The sequence below is a fragment of the Artibeus jamaicensis genome, unplaced genomic scaffold (genome assembly GCF_021234435.1).
Source record: "Artibeus jamaicensis isolate MK-2021 breed Jamaican fruit bat unplaced genomic scaffold, CSHL_Jam_final scaffold_625, whole genome shotgun sequence".
Lineage (NCBI taxonomy): Eukaryota > Metazoa > Chordata > Mammalia > Chiroptera > Phyllostomidae > Artibeus > Artibeus jamaicensis.
In genome coordinates, this window is record NW_026522051.1 from 687,350 (window position 1) to 715,300 (window position 27,951).

The following is a 27,951-nucleotide window of genomic DNA, read 5'->3' on the forward strand; positions in this document are numbered from 1 at the left end:
AGACAGGGTAATGGATTATCTTGACGGGATCAAAACTCATCAGTTTTTAATTATCGAATTATTTTTCTTCCATTTAGGCTTCCACGTGAGGCATTTCCTGTGCCCAGTGAGTCCTTCACGATGCAGTGGTATGGGGACAGCCAAGCTGGACAAACGCCACGGAGCTCCTGGCCAGCTGGACGTCACACGACGCAGCAAGGGTACAGAGCTGAAGAATGCAGCTTTGGCCCGTTCTCAGTGACCTTTCTCCAGAGTATTTTCTTTCAGGGGCTCTTCACATGGAAAATCTTGATTTTTTTCTCCCCCCTCAAAGGATAGCCAAATTCTTGAGAGGGAAAATAATTATCTGGTTGAAACATTAGAAGAAGGTCAGAGACTCCTGGTGGCTTTGGCAGCTTCGTTTTTACCCATTTTTGAAGCTGCAGCTCGAGCTGTGTCTAGACATCCAAGGCGAGTTGGATGCAGGTTTGAAACACCGACCGGGCTGATTTACGGGAAGTCTCCTAAATCCCGCGCCAGCCGCTACCAGGCCCTCACCACGTGCTGGAGCTGCCCAGATGACCCGCAGCCATTTGTGCCGACTGCATTTTTTTTGTTGTTTAGTCTATTTCAGCTGCAATCATGCAGATACGAGCTTCTGAATGATTCTGCTATGGAATCAAGCTGAACTATGTGTTTAACAGTTTGAAAAAATAAAAGTCACCTCCACATGAAAAATGAGCCCGAGAAATTTTCATCCCCCACGTACAGGGCTTTTAAGTGCTATACCCGGAAGAGAACATGAGCACGTGATGAGACCATGTTTTGATTATATGTATAACTTTCAGTCACATCTCATAAGAGCTATGACAGCCCTTCAAACATCTGAGGCCAGATATTGTGTGTCCCCCAAGGTCTGCTAGCCCCTCAGCCAACCCTCCTGCCAATTTTTTCAGATGTTTCTAATATGAAGGTTTCTAGATAACGCAGACCTCCCATGCATTTGTTCTATTTTTAAAGGGTTTTCGAAAAATGGGATGCCAACAACCCATCACAAATCTCTAGCAGTGATATTGGGGGAATTTTCGCCTGCTTTCCAGAGAGTAAATTTTACGAATGTCAGTAAAATGTAGACTATAGTTAAGACCGTGAACCCCTGTGGAAGTCCAGGTGGTGCCATGCATTATCCGATAGGACACTGGGTAAGGCGACCTCTCTGAATTTCAGTGCCTTTAGACTCTGCACGTCATCTTCCGTAAAACCAGACCTCTCCTGTACCCACCATTCACTGCCAGAGAGACCGCATTCTTTCACCGGGCTCAAGAGCCCAAAAAAAGTTTTAAATAAAAAATTTTTAACGTTTAAAAAAAAATTTTAAACCGTAAGAGGGGACTAAAAGTTGAAAAAATAAAAGTATAACAGTATTACAAAACACATTCACTGTAAGTGCAGTGGCCTGATGGGCTGAGTCCCCACTGGCCCTGGCTTTCTGGGGCTGCCAGTGGCCATGGAGCCAGATTCTGTTGATGCTCCGCAGGGTTGGAGCCCAGAGTGAGGTGCGGTTGTCACTGTGGGGTCATACTGATGGCGTACAGGATCATTAAGAAGGCAGGTTACAATTCAGGTGGTGAAAATTCTTAGGATCGGGACTCTTGAGTATCAAAATGGTCTCGTTCATATGCAAATGCTAAAACAATCTGATGTCACATCAACTAAGAAGGTGACCTCAATAACAAACGGGCACGTTTGGAGCGAACCCTTCCTGGGAACTGGATCTTCCGGCTTCGTGCGGGGGCTGGGGCTGCTGGCCCCTTGTCTGCACATTTCATGGTCTCTTCCCCGTAAGACGGGGAGAACTGGTAGGTCAGACTGGTGTTTCTGAAAGAGACATTGAGCAAGCTTGTGCCCGCAGGACACATGCCTTCCTTCCACCACTCCGGGTTGCCCTGGTGAGCTGCCTGTTGGGGGGGGGGGGCTGCGGGTGCTCAGCTGAAGCTGGGGCTGGCGGGGTGGGGGGTGCTGAACTAGGAGCCAGACACTTGGCCATGAATCTCGACCCATTTGTTTTCCGCTTTATCTGTTTGTCTTCTGTGCTTCTAAAACCAGCAACAACAAATGTGAACCTCAGAGGAAAAGGAGAGGGTGTGATTTATTGACCCCCTAAAACTCCAACAGTGAGGGGTGGCTTTGAAGAGAGGATAATGGTTTGGGTTTCAGATGGGTTAGACAGGAAGTGACAGGGGCCTTCTGGGTGGAAATGCCCGGTAGGCGGTTGGCAGTGGGGGACCGGTGTCTCAGGATCATAAATAATAACAACGCTACATGTGGCTGCGAGGCTGGGTGCCACATGAATTTGTTTATTTTATTTTAATACAGCTTCTTAGCTTCGTTAAGGATTTTCCCATAGGAGCACCAGCCAAAATGCCACAGGTCATGCGTCTACTTGGGCGTAACCAATAGCAGGCAAGTTAGCCAATATTACAATATCCCTGGAAAAAGTAGTTGTTGCAATCTGAGCTTCGTGTAGCCCAAAGCTATGAAAAACTTTAGAAGAGGATTAGGAAAAAAAAAAAAAGACAACTGGAGAGGAACACACAGAGAGAACCACAGTTATTCTGTGTCTGTCTCGAGTATTGGGGCGGAGAGGTTGGGGGGGATCTGCTTCGGCTCAGCATCTCTGAAATCTCAGGAATAAAGGCCAGGTGGCCACGGCCGCGCCTTCTCACCTGCTGGGAAAGGTGCCGCAGGTGCACGCCAGCCGGCCTCTCCCCCTTCAGTATCTAGTTTATGAGAGTCACCTGAGGTGGGATTGTCCTTTTGTGTTAATGACTGACTAATAATAATTTATTGTCTAGATTCTCTAAAAGCTCGTTTTTAAAGTTCTAAAAGAGCTAGGCTTATGAGGGGCTATCAGCACAGGGGAAGCAAGACCTCATCCCAGACGCACAGTTCTGATCACACCGGAAACAGTTGGGAAAAATATGGAGCGACGGGGGTCTGTGAGCCCCAGACACCAAGAGGGCATTTGTTTGATGAGGACTCTCCGAGCCTGGGGCCAGGGTGAGGACGTCTGAGTGCATGTATCAGCACTGAGGTGCCCTTCAAGGACACAGGGCAGAGAAATATTTTAGACGGGCAGATGGGGCTGGCTTGTGGTGTTATCAGTGGTTTTCCACGGTGGCTCCCCACAAGATGAGCCTTTCAAATTATTTTAAAAGTATTGCCTGTTGATATTATTATTATTTTAAACATGTCAAGTTGCTCAATGTCAGTTCCGTGAACTTGGTTTGGAAAGTTTTGTATGAGTCTTAATCCCATGGAGAAATAGGCCTTCTTCAAGACTATTCCTTGGGAGGCCATAAAAAGATGTCCTGGGTCCATCAGGACATGGGTTGCCTGCAGGGGGTACTGACATGCTGGCCGGCCCAGGAAACCAGCACCACCTCCATTTGGGCTCTGCTCAGTGAGACCAGGATTGGGGCGGGCGGCGTACAACCAGATGCGCAAACGTGTTAGAAGTCCCCAACCCATCGGTCTCTTTGCAGCAAAAAAGAGAAACCCTGGTCTGTAGGGATCTTGGCTACTCAGCGACCTGTCTGAGGGAGCCCTGCTAGGTAACTGCCACAGTTTTCACTATAAATGGCTATAACTGAATCATCAAAGAAAGTAAACCAGATTTGAAAAACATCAAGCACTTCAATGACAACTTGTGTCTTGTGTGAAAGAGGGACGTTCTTGCAGAAGTCGGTGATGACCGTGGTGGTGACTGTTCTATGGCCAGGGGTCCGGGGACACACACCATGTCCTACTGCTGTCTTGACCCCCTGGCCAACTTCTACTGATTCTTCCGGCCTTGGTGCAGACATTCCCTCCCCGGAGCCTGCCCCCAGTAGCATTCATGGCACAAATTATTCTCTCCTCGGTGCTCCCTTAATGTCTTAGACATCCTTCGAGCTGAACTGTAAGTACCTTTTACTTATGGGATTTCGTACTCCAAGAGGTAGTAAAATTACAAGCCATGTCAGAGCTGGGTTACACAAAATCACAGGCTGGAGATCCATAATGGATTAATACAAATGGAAGAGACTTTGATAGACATCTTCGAACTCAAAGTTTCTATTAAGGAAGACGGCCATGCCAGGTGTCTTCGTAGAAGACAACAGAAGGATGGATGGACTATGTCCCTGGTTACATGACATGTCGCTCTGTACAATGGTTCTTAGAGTATTCGGGTATTGGTTTACTGTTTAATAAACACTGGCTGAGGAGCTATGTGCCAGGTATTGGGCTCAGCCCGAGGGACACACAGTGATTGAGACAAACGAGGTCCCGGTTCTCATGAAGCACAAAAATCGATGGTGAACAGGACACTGGGACACCAACGGCCATTCATTTAGACATCACTGTCCAGGTGCCAGGAATACCCCAGTACCCCAACGACATCCCCCCACCTTAAAACAAACACAACAAAAACAGACATCTGCTTTATTCCCCTCAGTTTCATCATTCTAACAATTACTCAAAAGACTGAAAATAATTCATAACCCAGATAAAGGAGAGCTTTACAAAGCTTTTAGTGGTTTTTGAAAATTGCTGTTTAAAATGCACACTACAAAGGCATTTCTGACCAGACAGCTGTTTCCAAGGACGACGACTTTGTGTTTTAAGACGAAGTTGAAAATTGAGATGCCTCTGCCTTCCAGGACAACTCAGCAGCTGGGGAGATTATTTCACGTCTCTGTCTTTCACATTTTACTGGATTTAATTTTAAGGGGGGAAAAAAGATAGAAAGGAGAAAATTGCATGGAACACAGAACAAAACCGAATGCATAAGAAAGAAACAACTGCACATTTTTAAATGCAGGAAAACGCAACGGCAACCCCCACACTCTCTTTAACTGGAGGCGAGACAACGCAGGCCCTTCCTGATGGAAGTGGCTGCTCCCCTTGCACAATGCAGAGGAGGACCCCCAACTCTCAATAACATCCAGGTGAACTTGGATTTCTGTAGGAACAGGAAGAGATGACCAGAGCGGTTTCAAGAAGTGACAATGGAGAATTGGACACAAAGATTCCAGTCCCTGCTGCTTGTACTCTTCACTGGCCAAGTCCTGCCAACCACCGTGGCCAGTTCTGGGACCTGACCGTAGTGAGGGGGCCGGGGTTAGGGCACGGAAGCGAGTCTCCCAGGTGATCGAGGAGGAGATGGAGGAAGGGGAAAGGCCACGGGAGGATGTTCTCAAGAGGAAACTAGCAGGCAACGCACTGTTGGCAGTGATCTGAAGCTCCTGGAGTTTCAGGCCAGTGCCATAAAGGGAAAAGCAGAGATGAAACTGTCCATGTTGCAGAGAGATGTCGGACAGAATTTTCTGGTAATGCAAAGGAACCTCATAATCAGGTCTCCCTTGGTGGCTAGCAAGGATCTCGGGTGGATGGTGCCAGGGAAGGAAGAAGCCCCGGGGTGAAGCCCTGAGGTGCAGGTCGATGACGGGCTGCTAGAGCCGTGTGGGCAGAAAAACAGGTGTGACCCAAAGGGGGTGTAGTATGTAAGACTCTGGGGAAAGGATGCTCCCGGGAAACACAAAGGCTCTTGGGCAGGAACCAGCTCAACTAAGTCGAGAAACAGCGAAGAGGCTGATAGCACTGGAGTGGGGTGGACGAGGGACAGCGGTTGAAGTAAGTTCAGAAAACCAGCCAAATCAGGAAGGGCCTGGAAGGCCGTGATAAGCAGTTTGGATTCGTCCCTGAGCTCGATGAAAGGACCCCAAGGACTTGGGCAGAGGTGTACGATGGGATCTGATTCACTGCCCCTGGCATCTCTCTTGTGTGAGAACACGTGGCCTGGAAAGCATCGAGAACAGAAAGAGACCCACCAAGAAGGGGGCTGCTGCAGACCCCAGGCCCCAGGTGGCGGGCTTGGAGGCAGATGCAGGGAGAGGAAGTCAGATTCTAAATCGGACGAGCATCGTAGAATTGGCTGAGGAGCTGAGGTGGTGCCGAAGTGTCTGGCATGAGCAGCTGGGAGACTGGAGGAGGAGTGTGCCTGGGTGGGGAGATCGGCAGGTCGGCACTGAATGGGGTCAGCAGGTGGGAGACAGGAGAGGGCTGTGAAGCCCAGGAGAGAGGGCGGAACTGGGTGGGTCCATGCCGGATCCTCAGCACAGAGATGCCACCAGGGCTGTCTCTGTATCTCCGCGTGGTGACAGTGGGACCTCACTGAAGATCGAGGCTGATTGGACAACAGGAATGTCCATAGTCAGAGCCCGGGAGTTTGCTAATGGCTCTGCACCCACCCGGGGGTGATTCCAGTGCAAAGACCTGTGCGCTGTCCTGTGCCCACACAGAGATGCGCAAGACCCCACACGGGGTCTCGTACTCGTCTGCTACCCCAAAACACTCACCCAAAGATTTTTTTCTGATTGGGTATTTCGAGTCAATAAGCTTTGACAAGAAATACTAGTGTATTAAAAAGGACTAAATGCCCCCAATTATTTTCCACTCCAACACAGTGATTCTTCTCCAGCTCTCTCGTAAACCAACGGCACCGACCAAAGGTGATTAAGCACCATCGAGAGGACTTCTCAGCATGCACTCATTCCTTGCTGACTGCGGGAGGGGCATGACCCCTCCGTCTGTCTGGCAGAACTGTGTTTGCAAAACCAGACTGCTAGTGAAAACAGGCAAAGTGGATTTGGCAGCCAGACACTGGCCTACCACCCCAGGTTCAGCACAGGGAGACCGATGTCACAGGCCGGGAGCAGTCACAGCGATCGGGGACACCACCTGAGAAGGACAGTGTGATCTCCCAATTAAATCAGTGGCTGTGGTCCGCTGGGGTTCTGCGCTAGTCGGCACCGGGAGGGGCTGACTGGCGGAGTCTGGCCCAGCTCGCAGGCAGCCGTGCGGGGTGCCGGGGGACACAGCATGTGTCCGTACACTCACCCAGGGACTTGCACGCTGGCGCTGGCCCTGACGGTTGAGGGCCGGCAATACAGAGCAGAGTCGTTTGTTGGGAAAGAGCTAATGAGTCCCAGAGACCTGCCTCCTCCTCCAGGGCCGGTCTCAGAATGAGCCGTGGAGTGAGCAAGGGGCATCCCTGAAGGTAACCGACTGTGTTACGCATCGTGAAGCACAGTGACAGCACCTGTGCCCTGTCCCCCTGGCCCGGACCCCCACCCTGGGCCCGAAGGGGCTCTCAATCAGGAAAGGAGATAAAGGTTAGGGAACACTGACCCCGGCAAGACAACCATTATCCACCCAGGGCAAAGAGCATGCTGGGCACAGGCTGAATTCTACGGTACTCCGAATGGAGTTTAAAAAATTTTGAAAAGGTGTAATTCTGGGTCAAAGACAGGATCCACCACAACACTGTCCCTTCTGTGAGAGGAACCAGCACTGGTCAGAAGGCAGAGGTCTTCCTCACAGGCAATGTCTGAGCTCGCGGCTGCTTCTCTCCAGGGGCCAGCGGATTGCGGATGGCGTTGTCGCCTTCGGCGAACTGCTCCTGGGCTGCAGGAGTCCCTTAGCGTCTCAGGGACAGGACTTTCGCAGGACATGCGTGCAGCCTCTAGTTTTGTCCCAGGGTCTCTCCTCTTCACAGTCACATAATCTGATGACACAGACACTTTTAAATCCTTTCTCTCTCTCTCTTTTTCAGAATGAAGTATCCCAATTCTTTGGCCAGGCTCACAAAATAATTCTCTTACCTCATCAATTATTTTCATTTTCACTTACAGGATCCTTTGATATGTTTCCTTGCCATTGATGGAGAAGTTCTAATGAGTAAAGCTTGTGAGTAACGTTCTCGGTGATAAAACACCATCGTTTTGTGTAGAAGAGAGACGGTTTCTCGATGCTGTCTGCCTGAGCACACCAACCCCCTGCAGAGACCCCTGGGTCCTTTTCACCAGCTGTGTGACCAGACCGCGAGAATCTCAGAGTTCGGATCGCTCTCCTCTGAAGACACGACACCTCGTGTTTTCCCACAGCGCAATTAGTCAGCCATTTCCTGCTCGCTGCGAAAACCCTGAGAAGTCTCCCAAGGATTATAAAACCTTCTGGAGATCTTCTTTCGACCGCCCAGGGGAGACTGGTCTGCGAGGGGTAGGTCTTCGCAATGTATCCCTGATCATTTATCCAGATGTCACGCCTGGTTTACACAGTGGGAATCTAGGAAATTAGGATCCAGGAACTCCCATTTATCATCCTACGCCATTGACAGAAGTAGGCGTCTCTTCCCCGTCTACTCGTGGCTCTGCAAGTCCCAAGTGCCGAGGACAAAGACCATGTTTGTTTCCAGTAGCCTCTACCACACAGCCTTGCACCTACAGGTGCTCCAAAAAGCCCTTATAAGGTAGATTACTCCTACCCTCTGCTCACTCCTCAAGGAGTTTCCCAGCCCCATTAAAAAAAAAAACCCTCAATTCCACAATGATTCAGATTTGCTAATAATCCTTACAGTAACACTTGGCCAGTGGCTACTTGAAAACTTCAGTATGTGGTTATTCCTTTTTGCATTCGCATTTAACCACCCAGACAGCCCATGGAATGTTAAGGCACGCTTTCCTCTCAAAGAAACGGCCTCACCTTTTGTCTGGCTTTTAGTTCTCACACTCTTTATTATAATTCACATCATTTTACCTAATATGAAAGTGAGAACCCTCATTTCTGATTCTGGAAATACTCGGATTCTCCAGTTTGGAAAAAGAATCCCAGACACACGTCGATGGTAACAAAAATAAACAGTGGAAAATTAACATGACCTTTCATTCATCAGGGACAGTTGAGAAATGGGCCGTTAAAACTAAGCATTTTGGTTACAGTAGAATATATAATGTACAATGTATGTGTAATTTCTGTATTACAAGCTTTGAAAGAATTATAATACAATTTACATATAAACCTTGGGAAACGTAAACTCTAATGTTTCATAATACACTTCAGACTTCATCCAATTTAGAGAATATAAGCAAAATAAGTAATCATAAAAAAAAACTGTAGAACACAATTGTGCATAACACAGGTTTTCTGTAGTTAAGTTGGGAGGTACCATGGAGGCCCCTGAGCCCGAGTGCCTCACGAGGCAGGACTCTCGTCTATGACATCGTCACAGGCAGGACGGACCATCCCAGTCCATTGCCAGGCATTGCCCGGGCAGGGCTATGAATAGTGCCCCCTTCTCCTCTCAGAGTGATGATGAATGATGATCACCCAGCCCATGAGCAGCGAGCCACCCAGCTTCTGTTCCAAGTGCTCTGCTGCTGGGGGAGGCTCACAAGTTATGATAGGAATATAAAATGTAATAATGTCATACATAAAAACGTTAAAACCTCTTTCTGATGAGGAGCTGGTACATTTAGTCCTTAGACTCTGAAAAATGGTCACAACCCATTTGGTTACATTTGTCTAGTGTCCATACCAACGAATCCCCCAAAACCTCAATTTACTTTTACAAATGCTAATGAACAAACACAAGGGTTCAGAATCATTGTTTCAAGAATCACACGGCTTTGCTTGCAACAAGTGTGTTCACATTTGCACTGATGGTGAAAAGCAGGGGTAGGTCCCTTCGCACTAGGCTGGACACTGTCCCCAATCTGAACTGACAGCCGATGTTTCCTTCAGGGACACAAACCCACTGGTTCAAAAGGGAAGCTAGTTTCACCGAAGGGCAACCAGAGGAAGCAGTGAAACGTTAATTTTATGAAATCTAGACCCTGAGCACACAGCTTTCTAACATCCCAGGTCACAGAGGGGGAGGCAGGCCCAGGGCACCGCGAGGGCGGTTTCCCGAGCTGGGGCGCTGGTGCCATTGAACCGGCAGCTGCCACCAGCGCATCTGCTTCATTCACAGAATGCCACTTGTCCTGGGAAGTCAGACTGACACTCGATTTGTATTATGAACACCTGAATTTTGGGCAGGAATTTCTCAAAAATGGGCAAAGTGACCTGTCACCTAGAGGAAGCCCACTGACAGACGGTCTTTGTGACTGATGATAAAATTCAACCGTAGAATTTGGGAAGCCTTGAACCTCCCACCTGGGGCTCGACAGCTTCCCCCTTTCTGAGGAGGCTGGTGGTGGTATTCGCAAATGTGATTTTTAAATGCTGCGTGATGAAATGTGTAAAAATATGGAGAAGATCTGTATAAATCAGCAAACCAATCTGTTCCAAATGACAAAAGTAGGATGTTACAAAATCGCACGTAAGCAGGAGACCCACTTAAAGGACGTGACAGACCAGGGGGCTGAAAGGGAGAAGCTACAAACAGTTCGCTGGTAGGATTTCAGCTTCCACGCTGCAACCAATGTTTTGGAAACCATCTCTTGTCGAGTTTTGGTAAGGTATCAAAGAAGAAAATCCGCAATTATCCAAAAAAAATAAAAGCTATTAAAATACTCTTCCCTGCCTAACTACATATCTTAGTGAGGCCAGATTTTTTTCATTCACTTCAACCAAAACAACATATTGCAACAGATTGAATGCAGAAGCAGATGATGAGAGACCAGCTGGCTTCCATTAAGCCACACATTAAAGAGATTTGCTAAATTGTAAAAAAAATAATAATAATAATGCCACTCTTCTCTCTGATATTTTTCCATAAAAACATACTATTTATGTGAACATAAAAATGGATTTATTACTATCCTTTTAAAACGATTTGATACATAAATATTTTAAAATTCCTTGTTTTTAATTTCCAACAACGGCTATGATTGGTGGTACGCTACCAAATGTTTAATGACTAGCTTTCCAGAAAAAAAAAAGGCTGTGGTTTGTAGCATTTGCCAATTTCCATGGTATAAATACTCTCACTATAGCCAACTTTAAGCAACAACATGAAGTCAACTGGCTCACAGCATTCCTGATATAATCCACACATTCCACATAAACAAAAGCTCTTTGAAGTCTTCGAGAAGTTTTAAGAGTGGAGAGGGGTCCTCAGACCAAAAAGTTTGCGAGCCATTAGTACGGCTCTTCCACGGCCCATTTATTTTGAAATTAGCAACGTGGTCATCAAAACACAGAAATATGTTAACTGCTTCAGTACACAGGTAGGAAGGTAACCAAGTCTCAAGCATTAATTGATCTGTTTCCTAAAGAAAAATCATCCCGGGGCACGGAAAGGGGTCGGAAACGTGTCGGAAAAGGGTTTGGGCTGAGGCGTAGACATGCGACTCCCAGCACACGCTCCGGCCTGGAAGGGACCTGTGGGCCTGCGGGGAGGTGACGAGTTCACAGACGCGCTGTGTGCGGTGTGGGGGCAGCCCCACCGACCCCCTGCAACTGCACTTACTGAAACTGTGTCTTTGCGTGCACAGTATTTGCCTCACGTTCTAAGAAATAAACATAGGCCGTCTCAATGTTGGAGAGGGGAAAGAAAAAAGGGAAAAAGGCTCGTTCCAGTCGGGTTCTGCAAATATTTTCTTTATGAAAGCACGCATCTGCTCGGAGTTAGCTGCAGTGTGACTAACGTTTCCTACAAGGGCTGGTGCCACGTCCCTCCCTCCGCTAAGGCCCTGTGCTAATTAAAATTAATTACACCTGCCAGTAAGCAGATTTACTTTTGGTTTCCCTCTGAATGTGGCAAATCGAAGCAGAATAATATAATTGATACTCAAGGTATAGAATTAAATCCTCCACAATGTTTTCCTCTCAGCAGGTACAGTCACTAAGGACGTTTTTAATGGGTAAGTTGGCTTTGTAGTAAATCAACTGAGGAAAAATTAAAATACATTATACATGCAGTGTCAGGTCACAGAAGAATTTCTGATTTGCAAATTGCTATTGTAAAAAGCCAGGCTTAGAATGAATATTCTTGAGGGCACGATTTGAGGGAGCTCAGTGACCTTCGCACAGCTTTCGTATCCACGTGTTACTTTGATTCAAAGGTTCCTTTTTTTTTCTAACTCAAGAACTTCTAGACAAGGTGTTTAATAAGCCAGAATAGTACATAGTGACGCTGGTGACAAGCTGGCCGCTGTGTCCACCCATGGAGCCTGTGTGCCTTGCGCTCACACCGCGACGGATTTGAGTAATGACCCTCCTTCGGACTTTCTCTGTTTCTTTTCCTATTTGATGTGAGTTTTTTTTCCTTCAACGCGCAGATTACTTTACCATATTCTACAGGTCATTTCTACCAACCTGCTGATCCCAGTAGTCAGCAAACACAGGCCCTTAGTTTTTTTTATTTTTATTCTTTGGGGGGCTTCTAGGACTGTCAAAGAAATTTTAGGTGTTTGGAAATTTCCTTCAGGCTCGACCAGCTAGGGGGATGTTCACGTCCCTCTTTGCTCATTTTGTAAGAGCTCTGCCCGCAGGTGGCTGGCTGACACACCTGGCCACCTCCCTTCTGGCCTTGGCTTGGCGGGGGGAGGCACAGTGTCCCCAAACATTCAGCCCGTGGTATGACGCCTGGTGCACAGCTCACTGATTCCAACCTTACCGTAAGTAACCAGAACGTCAACTCAGTCTTTAAAACGAAGGCCTGAGACAAGCCAGTTAATATCTTGAATCTCGTGTGTTAGAATGACTGATTCGTTTTCAAAAAGAAAAGTTCATTTTCTAAACGAAAACCTGCTACCCAATCTTCTCGATAAACCACCGCATACTTAAAGATGCCCAATCATTTGGCTCAGCCTCTCTTCATGATCCGTCCGTCAGAACTTCTCCTGAAACTGAACTGTCAGGGTGGTGTCTCATTTCATCTCAGAACTGAGCATGTATTTTTCTGGAGCACGTTTGCAACTAGTGATTGCTCCCCATTTGTCGACAAACACTGCTGGGGCCACTCTGTGGTCCCCAAACAGAGGCGCCCTTCTGCCCCAAGCCACAGTGCTTGTCTGAAGGGGGCCTGCAGGAGGGGGGAGGGGAGTGCCCATCAGCAAACAGTTGCTCTGGGAAGTGGGGGTGTGGGTGGGGGTGGGCAAGGCATCTGTCCTGAAATCCTAGAAGAAAAGTAAACTTGCTGTGAAGGACGAGATTTCGTTTTGTTCCTGAACTTCATGCAATTCGGGCTCATTCATCAACACAGCCCTTGGACGGAAAAGTCCTGAACACAAATGCCCCAAACACTGACAAAAATCCCCACTTGGCGCTATGTTTGGCTTGAGATCCACATCCAGTTTAAATCCCTGGGAGAGAGGAAGGGCCCTCCGTTGCCGAGTCTATCCTACCCCAACCCTTTGAAATGTGCCAAGGCTCCCAGGAAGCACAGCGCCTAATTCCCCCCGAAAAATGGATATGGGCGCTACACAGGTGTTTGAAGCATGAAGAATTTCTCCAAAGCCCCTTAATGACATTTGAAAAAGCTGAAAAGCACCAACTTGCTATTTTTTTCTCCTGCAGAAAAGGCAGAAACAGTCATCCAAGTAGGGCATCGTACTCTTGTTTCATTTCAGAGTTTAATTTGAAAACCAATAAGAGAAGAATTTAAATTGATTGCTTCAAGCCACGGACATTTCATACCCAAGCAATTATGTTGGCTTTCATGAGAATTTATCTTAGCTGTGAAATCGATTGTCACAGACTGAGTTCATAAAAATATTACCAAACCGTATTTGATTCCCGTCTTGGTGAGGTTGGTGAGTCAAGAAGAAAAAAACCAAATGGGCAGATGATACTGGCTCTCTGTGCCGTGGCTCTCCGGCCCCTCCTCTCTGGTGTAGCTGGGATTTCCTAACGCTGCTAATTCATAGCCACAGAGACACTCAGACAGAGAAAAGACGCGGCAGCGAGAACTGGGAAATGATCATAATACACAGTGAGACAGAACAAAGGAAGAGAGTGGACACACACACACACACACACACACAAACACACACAAAACAGAGTTCTTGGAGTCAAAGATTTGCCTTTAACAGCTTTCAAAATAGAAAGTGTCCTTTTAGTGACTCGCTAAGCATGGGTTCCAATCCAGAGGCCTGCACAGGGAAAAGCACAGGGGACGTCCTGTCGGGCCCACAGAGGGAAATTAAGGTCACTGTCACTCCGGGAGATCAGCACCAGCGCCTCTGCGCCCGTCCTCAAACCCCATCTGACCAGGTGGACTTCACAGTGCCAGCGGAGGGAGACAAGGAGGGCTGAAAGCCCACCAACAGAACTGGAGAGCCTGGCTCTCCACCTCCCTCGCTTTCAAAAGTGCTGTATTTCACAGCAAACCTGGAGTTTGTTAATACTTTGGTAGAGCTCAAGGGGTAAAGATTTGGAATGCTGAGTAGGGATATGCAGAATACGTCTGAATAACAGAAGATTAGGAGAACCGGGTTGAGACAATTCACCAGGAAACATCTGCTCTATTTTTTTTTTCTTTTAAAGGACAATGTCATGGAATTCTGCTAAATTCACTTACAGAGTTTGTATGTAACTGAAAATTCTCAGTTTCTTACTTTTTAAGTGAAAGATTTCTTTTCGTGCTAAAATTATTTCCGCTATGTGTTTCCGTCAAATATTTCTGATTTCTGCCCACCGGCATCCAAAACTCGATGGTTGTAGAACTCACCTACAAAACGCTTTTCATTGGCATTGATGTCATTTATCTCTTCACCACAAAAGGGAGGGTAAATGTTTAATATCTGTTTGTTCATTCATTCTTTCATGTCATGGAGCCCCCGCCCCGCATACCACCCCACCCCCCAGTCACCAGGCACTGTGTTAGGCCTTGGAGAGGGGAGTAATCAAAGACAGACATAGCCTCTTCCTTGTGGAAAGTCATCTAGCAGTGGAGACAACTATTGATGACATGATCACGCTTATAGTAATTAATTTATGTATCATTGTGTTGAAACTAGACAGAAGTACGAGTGTTACAATGTTGACCTGACACATTCTGTTACTGAGATGCCTTGTATAAGTGTTTCTCAGAGCAAATCCCAGACACCTGACTAATCCTAGTTGATTTATGAGCTCTTAGGGACAACGTATCAGACCTGAGTGTGTTTCCTAGCTAGCGGAATTTTTTTATACACTGAGAATAAAGAATGGGGAAAAACCAAAGCCTTGTATCATCCCCAAAGTTACAGAAAGTACACAATGGACCGGGCGAGTCCATTGAGAGTGCTAGAGTGTGGACTTTCAAATGGCCTCGTTCACTCCATGAGAAAGTAGGGGCACCCACAGTTCATTACTCAGCTTGGACTGGAAGGCTGCTTACTGACTCACTCCCTCTCTGACAAAGAGAAACCTCACTGAATCAGAGTACCCTAAAGATGAACAATTCTCAGTCCTCTGCAAGGCAAAAAGAAATGTCTTAAACATTCTTTTGACAACAGTGGGTAAAATGAGATAAAATAACTGTTCCAGGTGTCTCGTTTCTGTTCCAAAACCAAGACTGATTGCACTGCACCTCTTACAGAAAATGTCATTTCCTAGTACAAAGCGCTGCATGTTTTTACTCTACTGAATTTCCAATAAACGTGAGCCTCTGCTGTCGCTATTCGTGGAAGAGTAACTGCTTCCCTTTTAATACCGATGTGACACCCCACCACATCGAGTGAGAGATGACCTTTCAGACAAGTCTCCGCAGAGCACCTTTTGCCCGGCATATTTGTTTAATTAAGCACTTTTCCAAACAACCTACACTCCAGCCACATCTTAATATAGAAACACAGCCATAAAGGTATATAAATGGAAAACCTGACTCCAGTTCCTTCCCAGCGAATGAGTGGAAAAATAGACCACTCGACAATGAGCATAAAGAGCCGTTCTTTTTGGGATGTCTGCGAGTGCACGCCAGCTACAGTGTGGCATTATTTGACATTTATGGAGTGTCGGCAATGTGCTGGGGTCCGAGGGGAGTAGTGAGACATCCTAAACCCCTTTCTGTAAAAAAAAGGGGGGGGGCGTGGGAGGTGGATTGGAACATTTGATCATGTCGATAAGCCATCTCCTAAATCGAAGCTACGAGCAGCATCAAAGAAAGAATGCCTTCTTTTAAAAGGAAACAGAGCCAGACAAACCCAAGGGGGTGCTTGGAAAGTACCACGTGGCAGCCCCACAAACCCCCTGGACAGGCCCGGATCTCCGCTGGCTACCAGAGCCGACATACCTCGGACCAAATGGGCCTTAGCGTGACCCTAAAAGCGAAGGCCTGCCTGGGGGGAGTAAAGACCGCCACAGCGGGGCCATTATGCAGGCACGCTTCTACCAGAGAAAACACGGCATTTGGAACAAAACCAAATGGAACAAAACCATGGGGGGCACATTTCAGTCTGCAGCTTAGACCCTGCTGCAGAGGAGTTCAGGAACATTCAGCTTCGATTTTCAAAATGATTTGGTGATGCATCGGATGTGGGAATCAGGTCGTGAGTGTCGGTCTCAGCCTCCCCAGGTGACTAGGATGCTGCCCTCTTTGAAAGGACACATCCTCTCACCTGGGCGGGGCAGGGGGTGAGGTGGGGGGGGCAAGCCCTGGAGTGGCGGCAACTAAGAACAATTCCTTTCATTTAGAAACATCTTAGCTCTCACACACTGTTTAGAACGGCTCAGAAACCTGGTCACCAGACTCATAAAGATCATATTAATTCACCAGGACACTGAAGGCTTTTTAAAGAAGGATGTTAAATGTATCAATTCCCACACACCCGATGACTGGGGACCGCAGAGCAACTGTTTAAAACTTTACAGTGGAAAGTTGACATGGGAACCGAAGGAGCCCCTGAGAATATCGCTGGGGCCCAGTAGCAACGGCCACAGGTTTTCAGGAGCCGTGGCAGGGTTGCTGGTCCACTGCGCACTGGGCTTTGCGAAGGGGACTAAAAGCCTTCCAAGGAAAACTGTACAACCAACAGCAAACTGAAACACTACGTAAGAAGTGAAAAATCTCTCCACTGCTGCTCTTTTAGGAACGGTTCCAAGTGAAACATTAGGTGGAATTCCTGTTCCCTCGTTAATCACAAAACTGTGGTATCAGAAAGAACCCCGAGTCGGAAGACAGCAGACCCGGGTTCAAGAAAGGCGTTTAACTGCTATAGTGCATCAACTCCTTCACCTGCAAGGTGGGCCGGACAGACAATATGGTCCCTAAGGTCCCAGAGATCCCTTAAAAAGCCTCCGTACTTCATAGTTACATCGGTACCAACCCCAATGTCCCCACGGGGAACCCTAAGCCCCGGGCCAGGCACCTCAGGTGGGTCTGCTCTGCTAAATGGCTGAATACGTTGATCTAAAACTCTGCAATGGAAAACAGGGAACAAGAATACAAAGTAACAGAAACATTTACAAAAACTCTTCTAAGTTACCCAAGGATAAATTCATCTCAAGGCAAGGGAAGGGAACGTCTTTTCTCATAAGATCTTGTCTCAGAAGAAAGAAAACAAAGAGCCAATGTCAATGGTGAAAAGAATATTGTTAGGTAGAGTTGACAGAACTACACTAGCTACCCGAGCCTTTGATAGATGCATGGTTTGCCTTTGACACAGGATGTTACAAAACATCCACTTACATGGGTAAATTCAGTTCACACCCTCTGGAAAAAAAGGAATGGTCATGTTGCTTTTAAAATTAGCTTCTCATCCAAAATTAGATTCAACAGATTTAGCAACACTTTGTGACACTTCCCTCCTCTTTGCCCTGACTAATACAATTTCTTCTTGGGGGGGACATTTCTTTCCATTTCCTGTCCACGAATGCACGTCAAGGCCCAAGGAACGGCACCTCCTACAACACAGCACAGCTGCTGCGGCGGGCCCTGCACTCTCTGTAACTGTAGCACGTAAGTGCATTTGCCCTGTAATCTGCTTAACTGTTACTTTGTGTACTAGGACCCATTTGCGTTGAGATCCTCTCAGCTAGAGAGGATATTTTCCATGCTTCTTCCCTCTTCACTGATTTCTCAAACAGTCCATCTTAAGACCAGTAAAAAAATGCATGAGTGAGACTCGCTGGTGATTATACACGTCATGCACAGCAGGGTCACATGTACTTCATCTATAGCAGGCCGGCCGGCTGCCATGCAGGCAGACGACACAGAAGTATCTGATGGGCAGGCGGGAGCGAGCCCAGAATAAAAAGTTGTTAACTGAGGGGATAATTAGAGAGCAGGGGAAGGATAGCCGTTTTTCGCCACCTGGTTCACGTGACGTTCGTGTTTGTAACCACAGAGAAACCCCAGGCTGATGTTGAGGTCCACTCTTGTCACAATCCCCACTTCCAAGGGGAGGTGGGGACACTGTCTTGTTCTTCAACAGCCTAATCATAATGAACGACTGTTTCGTTTTGACCAAAATGGCAGAGTGGAAAATTTGAAGTCTCTTTCCTACAAGACATCTACAGTTGCTAGAAAACATTATTTGAGATGCCTAGACTCGCTCTAAAATGCGTAGAGGGAGGGAGGGGGAGAGAGAGAAGTTCATTGTCTGTCACATTGCCACTGGATTGTGTCAGTTTTATTAACCAAAAGGCTTAGCGGCTACAAAAAAAAAAAGGAGAAAACGAGACCTTGGGATTTATGTGAGAGTAAGGACTTTCGAAAGGCCGTATCATCAGGGGAAAAAAAAGAAGGATTAAAAGAAAAAAACTGTCCACTGGCAAAGAAAGATGGCTAAGCAAGTTTGTTCTGGCCCAGTCGCAGGTGAGACTGGCAAGCTGGGAGACTGAGCTACAAAATGGACCCAAAACGAGGCACAAGGTGATATGTTCGAAATAAAGAGATGAACATGTGAAGAACAGGACAAAACGGACTAATACGTGACTAATAGGAACTGCGGAAGAAGAAAGAAGAAAGAGCAGAGGTAAAAGTTAAAGAGCTAGCAGCAGAGGTCTTTCTCAGACCCTATGAAAATCATGAGTCCTTGGGTTTAGGAAACACAGTGAATCCCAAGCAGGAAATGTAAAGCAAAACACACATTGTATTGACACGTCAGTGTACCCAAGACAAAAAAGCTCTTCAACTCAACCACTGAGAAAACACAGATTACCTATTAAAAAAAGCAATAATGAAAATGTCGGCCAACTTCTCGAAAGCAGAGCACATGCCAGAATGCAGGGAAATCATGACTTCCAAGTACTACATAAAAAAAAAAACCTGTCGGCCCATAATTTAATATCCCACTGATGTCTTATTCAGAAATGAGGATGACACAATACACTTTCAGGAAAACAAACACCAAATGAAGTGACAACTGAACAGTACCCACTGCAGGGACTTCTTGGGAGTGTACTTTAATGTGAAGAGGAAGGAACCAGAATTAGACGCTGGGACGCAAGGAGAAAAGTGAACAAAGAAATCGACAAACGTGTCGCTAAATCTAAGCAAGCACTGTGTAAACCCGAATAATGTTGAGCAAAAGGGTAAAAAAGTAGTTGGAACTCAAACACGAGGTAACAATAATAAGGAAGTCAGGAGAGCTTAGCAGAGTCCAGGTGATTTACGGTCATTTTGGGAAGAGTGTTGAATGACTAAGTTCAAACTTCAAGTGAAAAAAATATTAAAAGAATGTTTGAAAGATTAAAAATAAATAATACCCAAGCCAACAGAAAAACTAATTAATTAACCTAAGTAAAAGACAAATAAGGCAGGAAAGAAGGTGGAGGAATGAATATAGGAATGGCAGAGTAATAAGAAAGACTAAATTAAGATGTCCAAATTAGTTAAAAACCAGTAATGAAAACATAACATATAAATGGGGTAAAATACAGGTTAAAAGAGAAAGATCTCATTTTAGAATAAAGGAAACAAATCTAGCTATGTGCTATAGGAAAGCAATACAAACACAGAAGGACTGATGGCCAGAGAAAGTGGAAATGATGAACCAGGCAAACAGTAACCAAAAGAAAGGGACTGTCAGTATATTAAGATCAGACAAAATTAATTTTAAGGTCAAGATCACTGTAAGACATACAGGTGGTTGCCACAATATTATTAAAAGAGAATGTTACCAGGAAGACACAACAATTCTACACTTGCAAGAGTCTAATAACACAGGTTGACCTCAAAATACATAAAAGGAAAAAGGACAGACTAGAATCATCCAGTTCACATTTGTACAGTGAGATGTTTCACTCCCTCTTATAAATGAGATTCTTTATGGCTTTTATGTGTCTTCCTGACACCATCCCTGTCTAGAATGATATCTTAAATGCATCATCTTTTCTTTCCTGTGTTTTAGTTACAGATGTAGCTTCAAATCTTAGAGCATAGCCAGCAGTTTACAGCTGCCTAATGTATACTTGTGGAGTGTTTGAATTAATCAACATAAAAAAGCTCATAACCATAGAGACTGAACAGCACAGCTAACAAGCATAATCTAACTGACGCTTATGGAACCTTTCACTCCCAAATCAGTGCATTCTTCTCAAGTGTATATGGAATAGTTGTGAAGCGTCACCATTTGCTAGACTTTATTCTCTGACCGCAATACAATTGAGTTAGAAATCAACAACGAAACAGTAAAATTCCACGCACCATACCACATAAACCACACTTCCAAACAGCTGAAAGAAGAAATAGTAACAAATATTATGGTAACAGAAGGGTGAAGGAGACAGAACTTAATAATAAAAACATTCTATTTAAAAATTCGTGGTGAGTAGCTAAAGATGACCGAGAGGGAATTCCGTAGATTTAATGCATGTATAATAAGAAGAAAGGATGAAAATCGATGAGCTATAAAGCCATATTAACTTAGAAACAAAGACCTAGAAAGTAAACACAAAGAAAATACAAGAAAGAAAATAATAAAGATGAAAGGAGAAATTATTGAAATAGGAAAAAACACACACAATAGAGAACTGAAAAGTTAAAAGTGGGTTCTTTAAAAATACATACAATTTCAGCAACAGTGATTGTGTCAAAGAAGATAAGGCTTACTATTTAAAATAAAAAGGGGCTCAGATTTCAGATAAGGCAGTTTGAAAATATAGAACATTAAGACATATTTGACACTAATACACACATTTAAAAATGAACAGAATAGATAATTTCCTAGAAAAAATGCAATTTGCCCAAACTGACTCATGGAAAAAATAGAAAACCTGAACAAATCTATAATTATTAAATTCAATGAGTCATGAGTTAAAAATCTACTTCACAAAACTGTTCCCCAGGGCCTGATGAGTTCTACCAAACCACAGCTAATAGTTCATCTTTGTTTTATTTCAAAAGCTTCCAAAGAACGACAGTCCTCATTCTTGCTTCAACAATAAAGCTAACAGAACCTCCCTGTGGAAACCAGGACAGGAAAGTGGGAAAAAGGACATTGATGGGCTTATCTCATTTATGAACATAGATGCAAAAAACTGAATAAAATGCCAGCCAACTTAAGCCAGACATGCATGATACATAGTAACACATTGTGCCTTCACTAGGTTTCATCCCAGGAGAGCAAGGATGGTTTAACATTAGAAGTCTATTAATATAGTTCACCACACGAACAGATTAAAGAAGACAATGATCTTCTCTGTAGAGGCAGAAAAAGCACTGGCTACACTGTATCACCCAACCATGATTAAAATGGGGAGAGTTTAGCGACTAGAAACACAAGGGACCTTCTTTACTGCACACTGGGTACCTATCAGAAAGTGATTAACGACGAAAGAACGAAATAAATACTCTTTAAAATAAAGACAAGACAAGGATGCCCCATTGTACAATTTGGCGTCCTAGCCAGTACAAAAATAACTGAAAGTATCAGGATTTCCGAGGAAAAGACAATGGTGCGCCTGCAGACCGGACATCCTTGTACTCACCAGGCTCTCTGAGAAGTAGTTACGGAGTTCAATACCTCTGAGAACTAGTATTCCAGAACGCCTAGGTTTCTAGAAGTTCACAGAGTTTTCTTATATTGGTGACTTTTGTTCTCTTTAAAACCCGCAGTTGTACTTCTTCTAAAAAAAAGAGCTCTACCGTTGCCCAATTTCTTTTTCCTTTGTACCAAGCCCTTTTAGAACCAGAGCTTTCCAGGTTGACTAAGGACATAAATTTAGTTTGACCTCCTGTGTGGCAGTCACACTTCCCGTTCTGTGTCTGGGCAAGAAGGCTGAGCGCCCCTCAGCTGACTCCTTTCCGGGGGCTCCCTCCGCCCCCGCCATGGCACCGAGGAAGGTGTTCAAGCACCAAGCTGGGTCCCAGGACCTGGACATGCGGCCAGTCTCTCCAGGAGCCCTTCTGCCTCTTTTTCATTACAAATGTTTTTCTTCCCCTCAAATCACATGAAATCTTTACAGAATGTCCCATCTCAGTATTTGATAGGGGAGCCGTATTTACTTTGCTGCCCCCTTGGTTTCTTCACATGGCTTGTCCTTGTGGTTTTCCCGAGTGTTTTTGTAAAATGAGTCACTCTGAGCCACTGACTGAGAATGTGGGACGGAGTCTTCCTCTGCTATTCTGAGTCACCGTGTGGCTGACCCTGGGCCAGTCCCCGTACCTAACGAAGGAACATCATTCATTGCTAAATAAAGATAAAAGGCCTGGAAAGATGGGTTAAAATTGGACCCCTGCGCCGAGTCATTCCGTCTCTTCATAACTGACTCACAGAAATGAGCGAGCTGTTTCCTACAACATTTCCATTTGGGAAAGAGCTGTATTATCCTTGCCTAGTTGTAATGGCTCTTTTACATCTCTCTGTCCTTGACCTCTGTGACCTCTCCATTTGCTTAACTTGACCTCTGGTTTCAGTCACCAACCATGGTACTCTGAGAGACAACCAGTCCAAGAGGAACTCTAGCTATTGTAGGGGAGTGGCAGTTAAAAGAAGAAAGAAAGAAAAAGAAAGAAAGGAAAGGAGGGAGGGAGGGAGGGAGGGAGGGAGGGAGGGAGGAAGGAAGGAAGGAAGGAAGGAAGGAAGGAAGGAAGGAAGGAAGGAAGGAAGGAAGGAAGGAAGGAAGGAAGGGGCCCTTAGACAAGGAAATTCTGATTGAGGGTTCGGCTCTCCCAGATACTTCAGTTTTGAGGCCTTAAGAAAATCAGTTAACCTCTCTGACCTACATTTTCTAATTTATAAAATGGTAACCACACTGCTGCTCTATCTCTTAACCTCACAAGCAATTGTTACAAAAAAACAGATGTGAGCCTAGATGGTGTTTTGAAAAACTGCGAAGTACTGTGTGTTTGTATTCACATTAACTCGGTAATTCTATTCACTGGTGTGAGACTTTCGTCATGATACACAATATACGAGAGGGTCTATATCCACTCGTGCCAGACAGACATCATTAAAATCAGAGCTGAGTAATTTGTAAGTAGGTAAACAATAGGTTCAGGGCAAGGAAGACTGCAAAGTAATAAAATGTAGCCGAAGGACAGAAGCAGTCTGATGTGGGTGCCTGCAGGGGATAACCTGATTAGCACTTGAAGATCCTTCTTGTTTTAACTTTGACTCTGGAATCCATAACCCATGATGAAAGCTAAAAACACAAAATAAATGAAGGGGAAGCTGATGAGTCACCAACCGTCAAGGTGGGGCCAAAGGAGCTGTGGCGAGAGGCTCCGGGGCCCGCACTCTGAACGAAGGCTTTGCGATCTTACCTTTGTTCTGTGTTAAAGAGTGCAAAGATGTGCTTGCTAGACATAAAGGTCTTTTCCACGTCTCGAACTTTCAGGTTGTCCAAGGGCAGCATGTACTTCTTCTCCTTTTCCTGGAGAGAGAGCGGGAGGAGGCGGAGCTTTAATAAAAGATCCTGAAGCAGGTCAAGGGCAACATCCCCCCGGAGCTGGCCAACATTTGCTCCCAACCCTCTGATGCCACCACACGCTGTTCTGATACCAGATAACGGAGAACAGAAGTGACTCGAGATGCGGGTCGCCGATGATTCTGCACACATGGTCGGAGGGATGAGGGGAGGAAAGCGGAGGACGGAAGGGGGCTCGGCGATGCAGAGAACACATGGGCCTCTATCCTTTCTTCCTCATGTGGGTCCCCTTAGATGTTTTCAAATGTTAGTTTGATATTAAGAATTTAGCCATCTGTTAATATTTAACAAAAATGTTCTGGTCCTAATTCAATGAGAAGTGCCAGATGGATTTCATTTCATATTTTATTTGCAGCCTAAGCAGTTTTGATAGCCAGTCCTGGCAGGGGCCTGTACGCACAAGACCCCAGCGTAAAGTGCCCCCCCCAATAAATCACGCTAAGGCACAGCAACACTTCCTTCATTTCGGCCAGGGACGAATGTGGGGCCAGAAAAAAACACGATGCCCTTCGACTGTTGAGAGAAAAAGGACCCACTAGAAGTGGACTGATACTAATGAGAACAAATTCTTTTTCAAAACAAACGATTCTTTAGGAAAAAATGGACATGGGCGAGGAGAGGTCTATGAATGGGACCAAACTGGTCTTTGTGAAAACACACTGGATACCAAAGAATTATTAGAAAGGCTGACTTTTACAGACCGGCCCTGGGGGTGATGTTATTGTGTGAGCTAAAGCTTAACAGCCAGTGTATTAGGACGGCCGGACACGCAGGGTAAGAAACCAAGGCAAGATGGAGTACTGGGGCACTGGAGCCCGTCCTTGCTGAACGGCAGTCCCGGTGCGGTCCCAGCCTCCATGGCCAGAGCTGGTCCTGAGAAAAAGCAGGCCCCGCCTCTGGAGGAGGCGAGCACGGAACCCTTGACTTTGACTTATTACAAGCAGCTATCCGTGTTCTTCCTGTAGGGAAGACGTGCTCTCTACAGGCATGTCCCACACAGCCTGCTGCTCCTTCAGCCCCTGCTGCAAGGGCTTGCGGATGCGTGGCTGGGCCTGAGGGTGGGAGCTCAGGGGACATCGTGAGGGAACCACAGGGTCCGCGCCCCCGGAGGGCCACCGGGAACATGACTGTCTCGGCCACTTCTTCCTCCTTGACTGACCAGAAAACAGCTGGGCACAGCACACTCAAACAGTGAGGAAGAGAGAGACGGATGACTGAAGAGGCTGAAGGAAGCTGGTGGGAGGCCCAAATGGCCGTCCTGGCAGCCAGTGTCTTCAAAGAAGATTTAAAAAAACGAATAAAAGAAACTAAATGGGAGTGAAGGAAGCGTAAGACTACATGCGAAAAAGCCAACCACTGTTAAGAAGGTTCCAGTATTTCTTGTGCAAAAATTAATGACATATTAGCAAATGCAACAATATTCTAAAGAGCAAAATACACAACTAAGTAAATGGAGCACCACGGCAGAGTCTGACTTGTTTGAAACACACCCAAGAGTGAGGCAAGACCGTAGACCGAATGAAAAAAACTGGTCAGGGCATAATTAAATGAAAATGCTTGAGACCCAGGGAAATGTTTTTAGATGCTTTTCAATGCCCTAAGTTTAAGCAGCTGGACCCTTTTAATGCACCGTCCTAGTTAACGTTTTGAAATGATGGATTTGCCTTTTAATGGAAATCTGCATTTCATTGTTGGAGATGGAACACAATGTCCTTGGCATGTTTTCTATAGAGGAAGGCTCCCTTTGAACTGCGTGCCGTAGCATATAGCGAAGACCGAAACGCCACGAAGTGGGTATCTGATATTCAACCCTGGAGACATCTGCACACAGGAAGCAAGGAAATGGGGGGAACGTAGTTTCACGTCCAAAGTATGAAATGCCATTTGTCCGAGGGTTTCGAAGAGACAGTGCTGAATTATTTCATAACCAAGAGTTTGAAGACTGACAAAAGAAGGAAAAAAAGAGACTCAGACTGACTTGTTTAATTAAACTTGTTAGTCCAACGGAGAACTGAATGAGAGAGCAATGAACAATATGTTGTGAATATTTCTAAAAATTCTTGGTGCTTTCAGGGAAGAATGATGATGTCTTGCTAAGAGAACATTCTGAATATGAAAAAGCTAAAATAAAAGAAACAGAAGTGATAAAGGGTAAACATTCGAATGATCATTTCCAAGTGAGTCTCAGCACCAGCTTCATGGAGTCACTTGCATATAAATTTATGAGTTTTATTAAACTAACAGTGCCCTGTGCAGTAGTGTAGCCACTGGCCACAGCTGACTGCCGAGCACTTGAAATGTGGCTGAACTGGGGGTGTGTGCTGAGTGTTCAATTCACACTTAGTGTGAGACTCAGTATGAGAACAATAATAAACGATCTCATTGATACTTGTATATTGATTACATGTTGAAATGGCATTTTTAAGATGTCAGGGTAAATGAAGTGTGACTGAATGTAGCTAACTCATCTGCTCGTGGCCACGGTCCTGCAGGTGGCTGCTGCGCCCCGGTGTGGCTCGCATCCACTTTCTGTCCATAGCACCGAGCCCACACACACACCGTGCCTTCCTTCTCCTCCTCCGTCTACAGGGCTTTTCTCTTCGGACCTCAGAGGTAGTTTCCATTGCCCTGGTCACCCTGCCTGAAACCCCATGACCCTTCCTGTCGTATCGCCCTCCTTCACCTCCTTTATTGCATCAGGACTATGGCCCCATGTCTGCAGCCCCTGCGTCTGGCTTTCCCGCTGCATGACCCTCGTCCCAGCATTGCACACACACACGCTCGTGCGCCGTCTACCTGCCTTCCACTGCCTCTCACGTCACCGGGGAGGGTGATTTCTACAACTACTCTGTCAAATGCATTAGAATCCTCCAAAGGGTTCATAACTTGCCACTATTTATGGGAGAAAATGCACAAAAGTCCTTCATTGGAGAACACCTATAAGTTAATCCGACCCTGTTTGTCAACATTTCCTTTACTCTTCTGCGTGAAGTCTCCATTTCAACGAAATCCACCTTTGCCAACAATCTGTTCCCAACCTGAAACACATTTTCAACTTCTACCCCATCCGTCTGCTACTTAGCGTCTGCTTCAGGTGCTACCTCCTGGGCAAGAAGTTTTCCCACAGTGGTAACGGCCTGTCTCGCTCTCAGACCCTCCCCCCCCCCACCTTTCAGTTTCTACAAAAGGCGTTGTTTAGTCCATTCATTTTGAAGTACACGCGACACCTTCACCTTCTAAATGAATCACATTAAAACTTTGTGAAAAGGTGGTTCAGCTGGAGCCTGGAATGTCCGGCCAATTCTGTTGTCTGAGCAGGACGCATTAGCAAAGACGATGTAAAAAAATACGTACGGAAGTGTCTGCGGTATTTGTGAATAAATATAAAATAAAATTTGATATTTTAAAACTTTTAATCTTGGAAAGACATTTTAGAGAAAGCACTTCTGAAACTCTAGGGAAAGACGTTTCAAAATTATTTGTCCAGTTTTGCTGAGAAATCATCAACATCCATCACCGCACACATGTGAGGCGCACGGCATGATGATCTGATTTGCATGTGTTGTGACATGGTTCCCACAGGAGGCTCAGCTAACGTCCATCTTCTCAGATGCAGTGGATACAATGAAAAGAAAAGGCAGACGAATAAAGGGAAGCATTTGCTCCTCGTGATGAGCACTTGTAGGATTTACTCTCCTAACCTCTTTCCTGCCTGTCTCACAGCAGTGCTCGTTCGCGTTATCACGCCGTCTGCCACATCCCCGGGGCTTACTCATCTTACGACAGGAGCTCGGTGCCTTTTGCCCGCTTCCCCGACTCCCCCTTCTCCCACCCCCTGCCTCTGGCACCACACGTCAGATATTTCTCTACTGGGTTTTGTTTTGTTTTAAGATTCCACATATAAGTGAGATCATACAGTATTTGTCTTTCTGGATGTGACTTATTTCACTTAGCATAATAACCCCTCCAAGGTCCATCCACGTTATTGCAAATGGTTTTTATGGCCGAATAAGACTCCATGGTGTGAATGTGCGTGTGTGTGTGTGTATCTCATAACTTCTTTACATCAGTGGACACTGGCTGCTTCCACATGGTGGCTATTGGTAAATGATGCTGCTGCACACATGGGGAGGGAGATATCTTTTTGGGGGTAGTGTTTTCGTTACCCTTGAAGAGTAGCTCCCCCTTTCCATGGGGCGTGAGACCCCCAGCAGATGCCTGAAACTACAGATGATACCAAGCCCTATAAACACTATGTTTTTTTTCTATATCACACTTAGGATAAAGTTTCATTTATAAATTAGGCACAGTTAACAGATGAATGACAATAACTAACAATAAAATAGA

The 27,951-nt window shown here is 45.7% G+C and overlaps 1 protein-coding gene across 7 annotated transcripts in view; it reads right to left on the reverse strand.

Moving 5' to 3' along the window:
• The window catches only part of DNM3 (dynamin 3), a 374,683-nt gene that overhangs the window by 89,544 nt on the left and 257,188 nt on the right, over positions 1 to 27,951 (reverse strand). For all 7 annotated transcript variants that reach the window (XM_053659308.1, XM_053659307.1, XM_053659304.1 and 4 more), the window contains one exon: positions 23,441 to 23,550. In XM_053659308.1, coding sequence (XP_053515283.1) covers positions 23,441 to 23,550 — 110 coding nt within the window. The remainder of the gene's footprint in view (positions 1 to 23,440; positions 23,551 to 27,951) is intronic.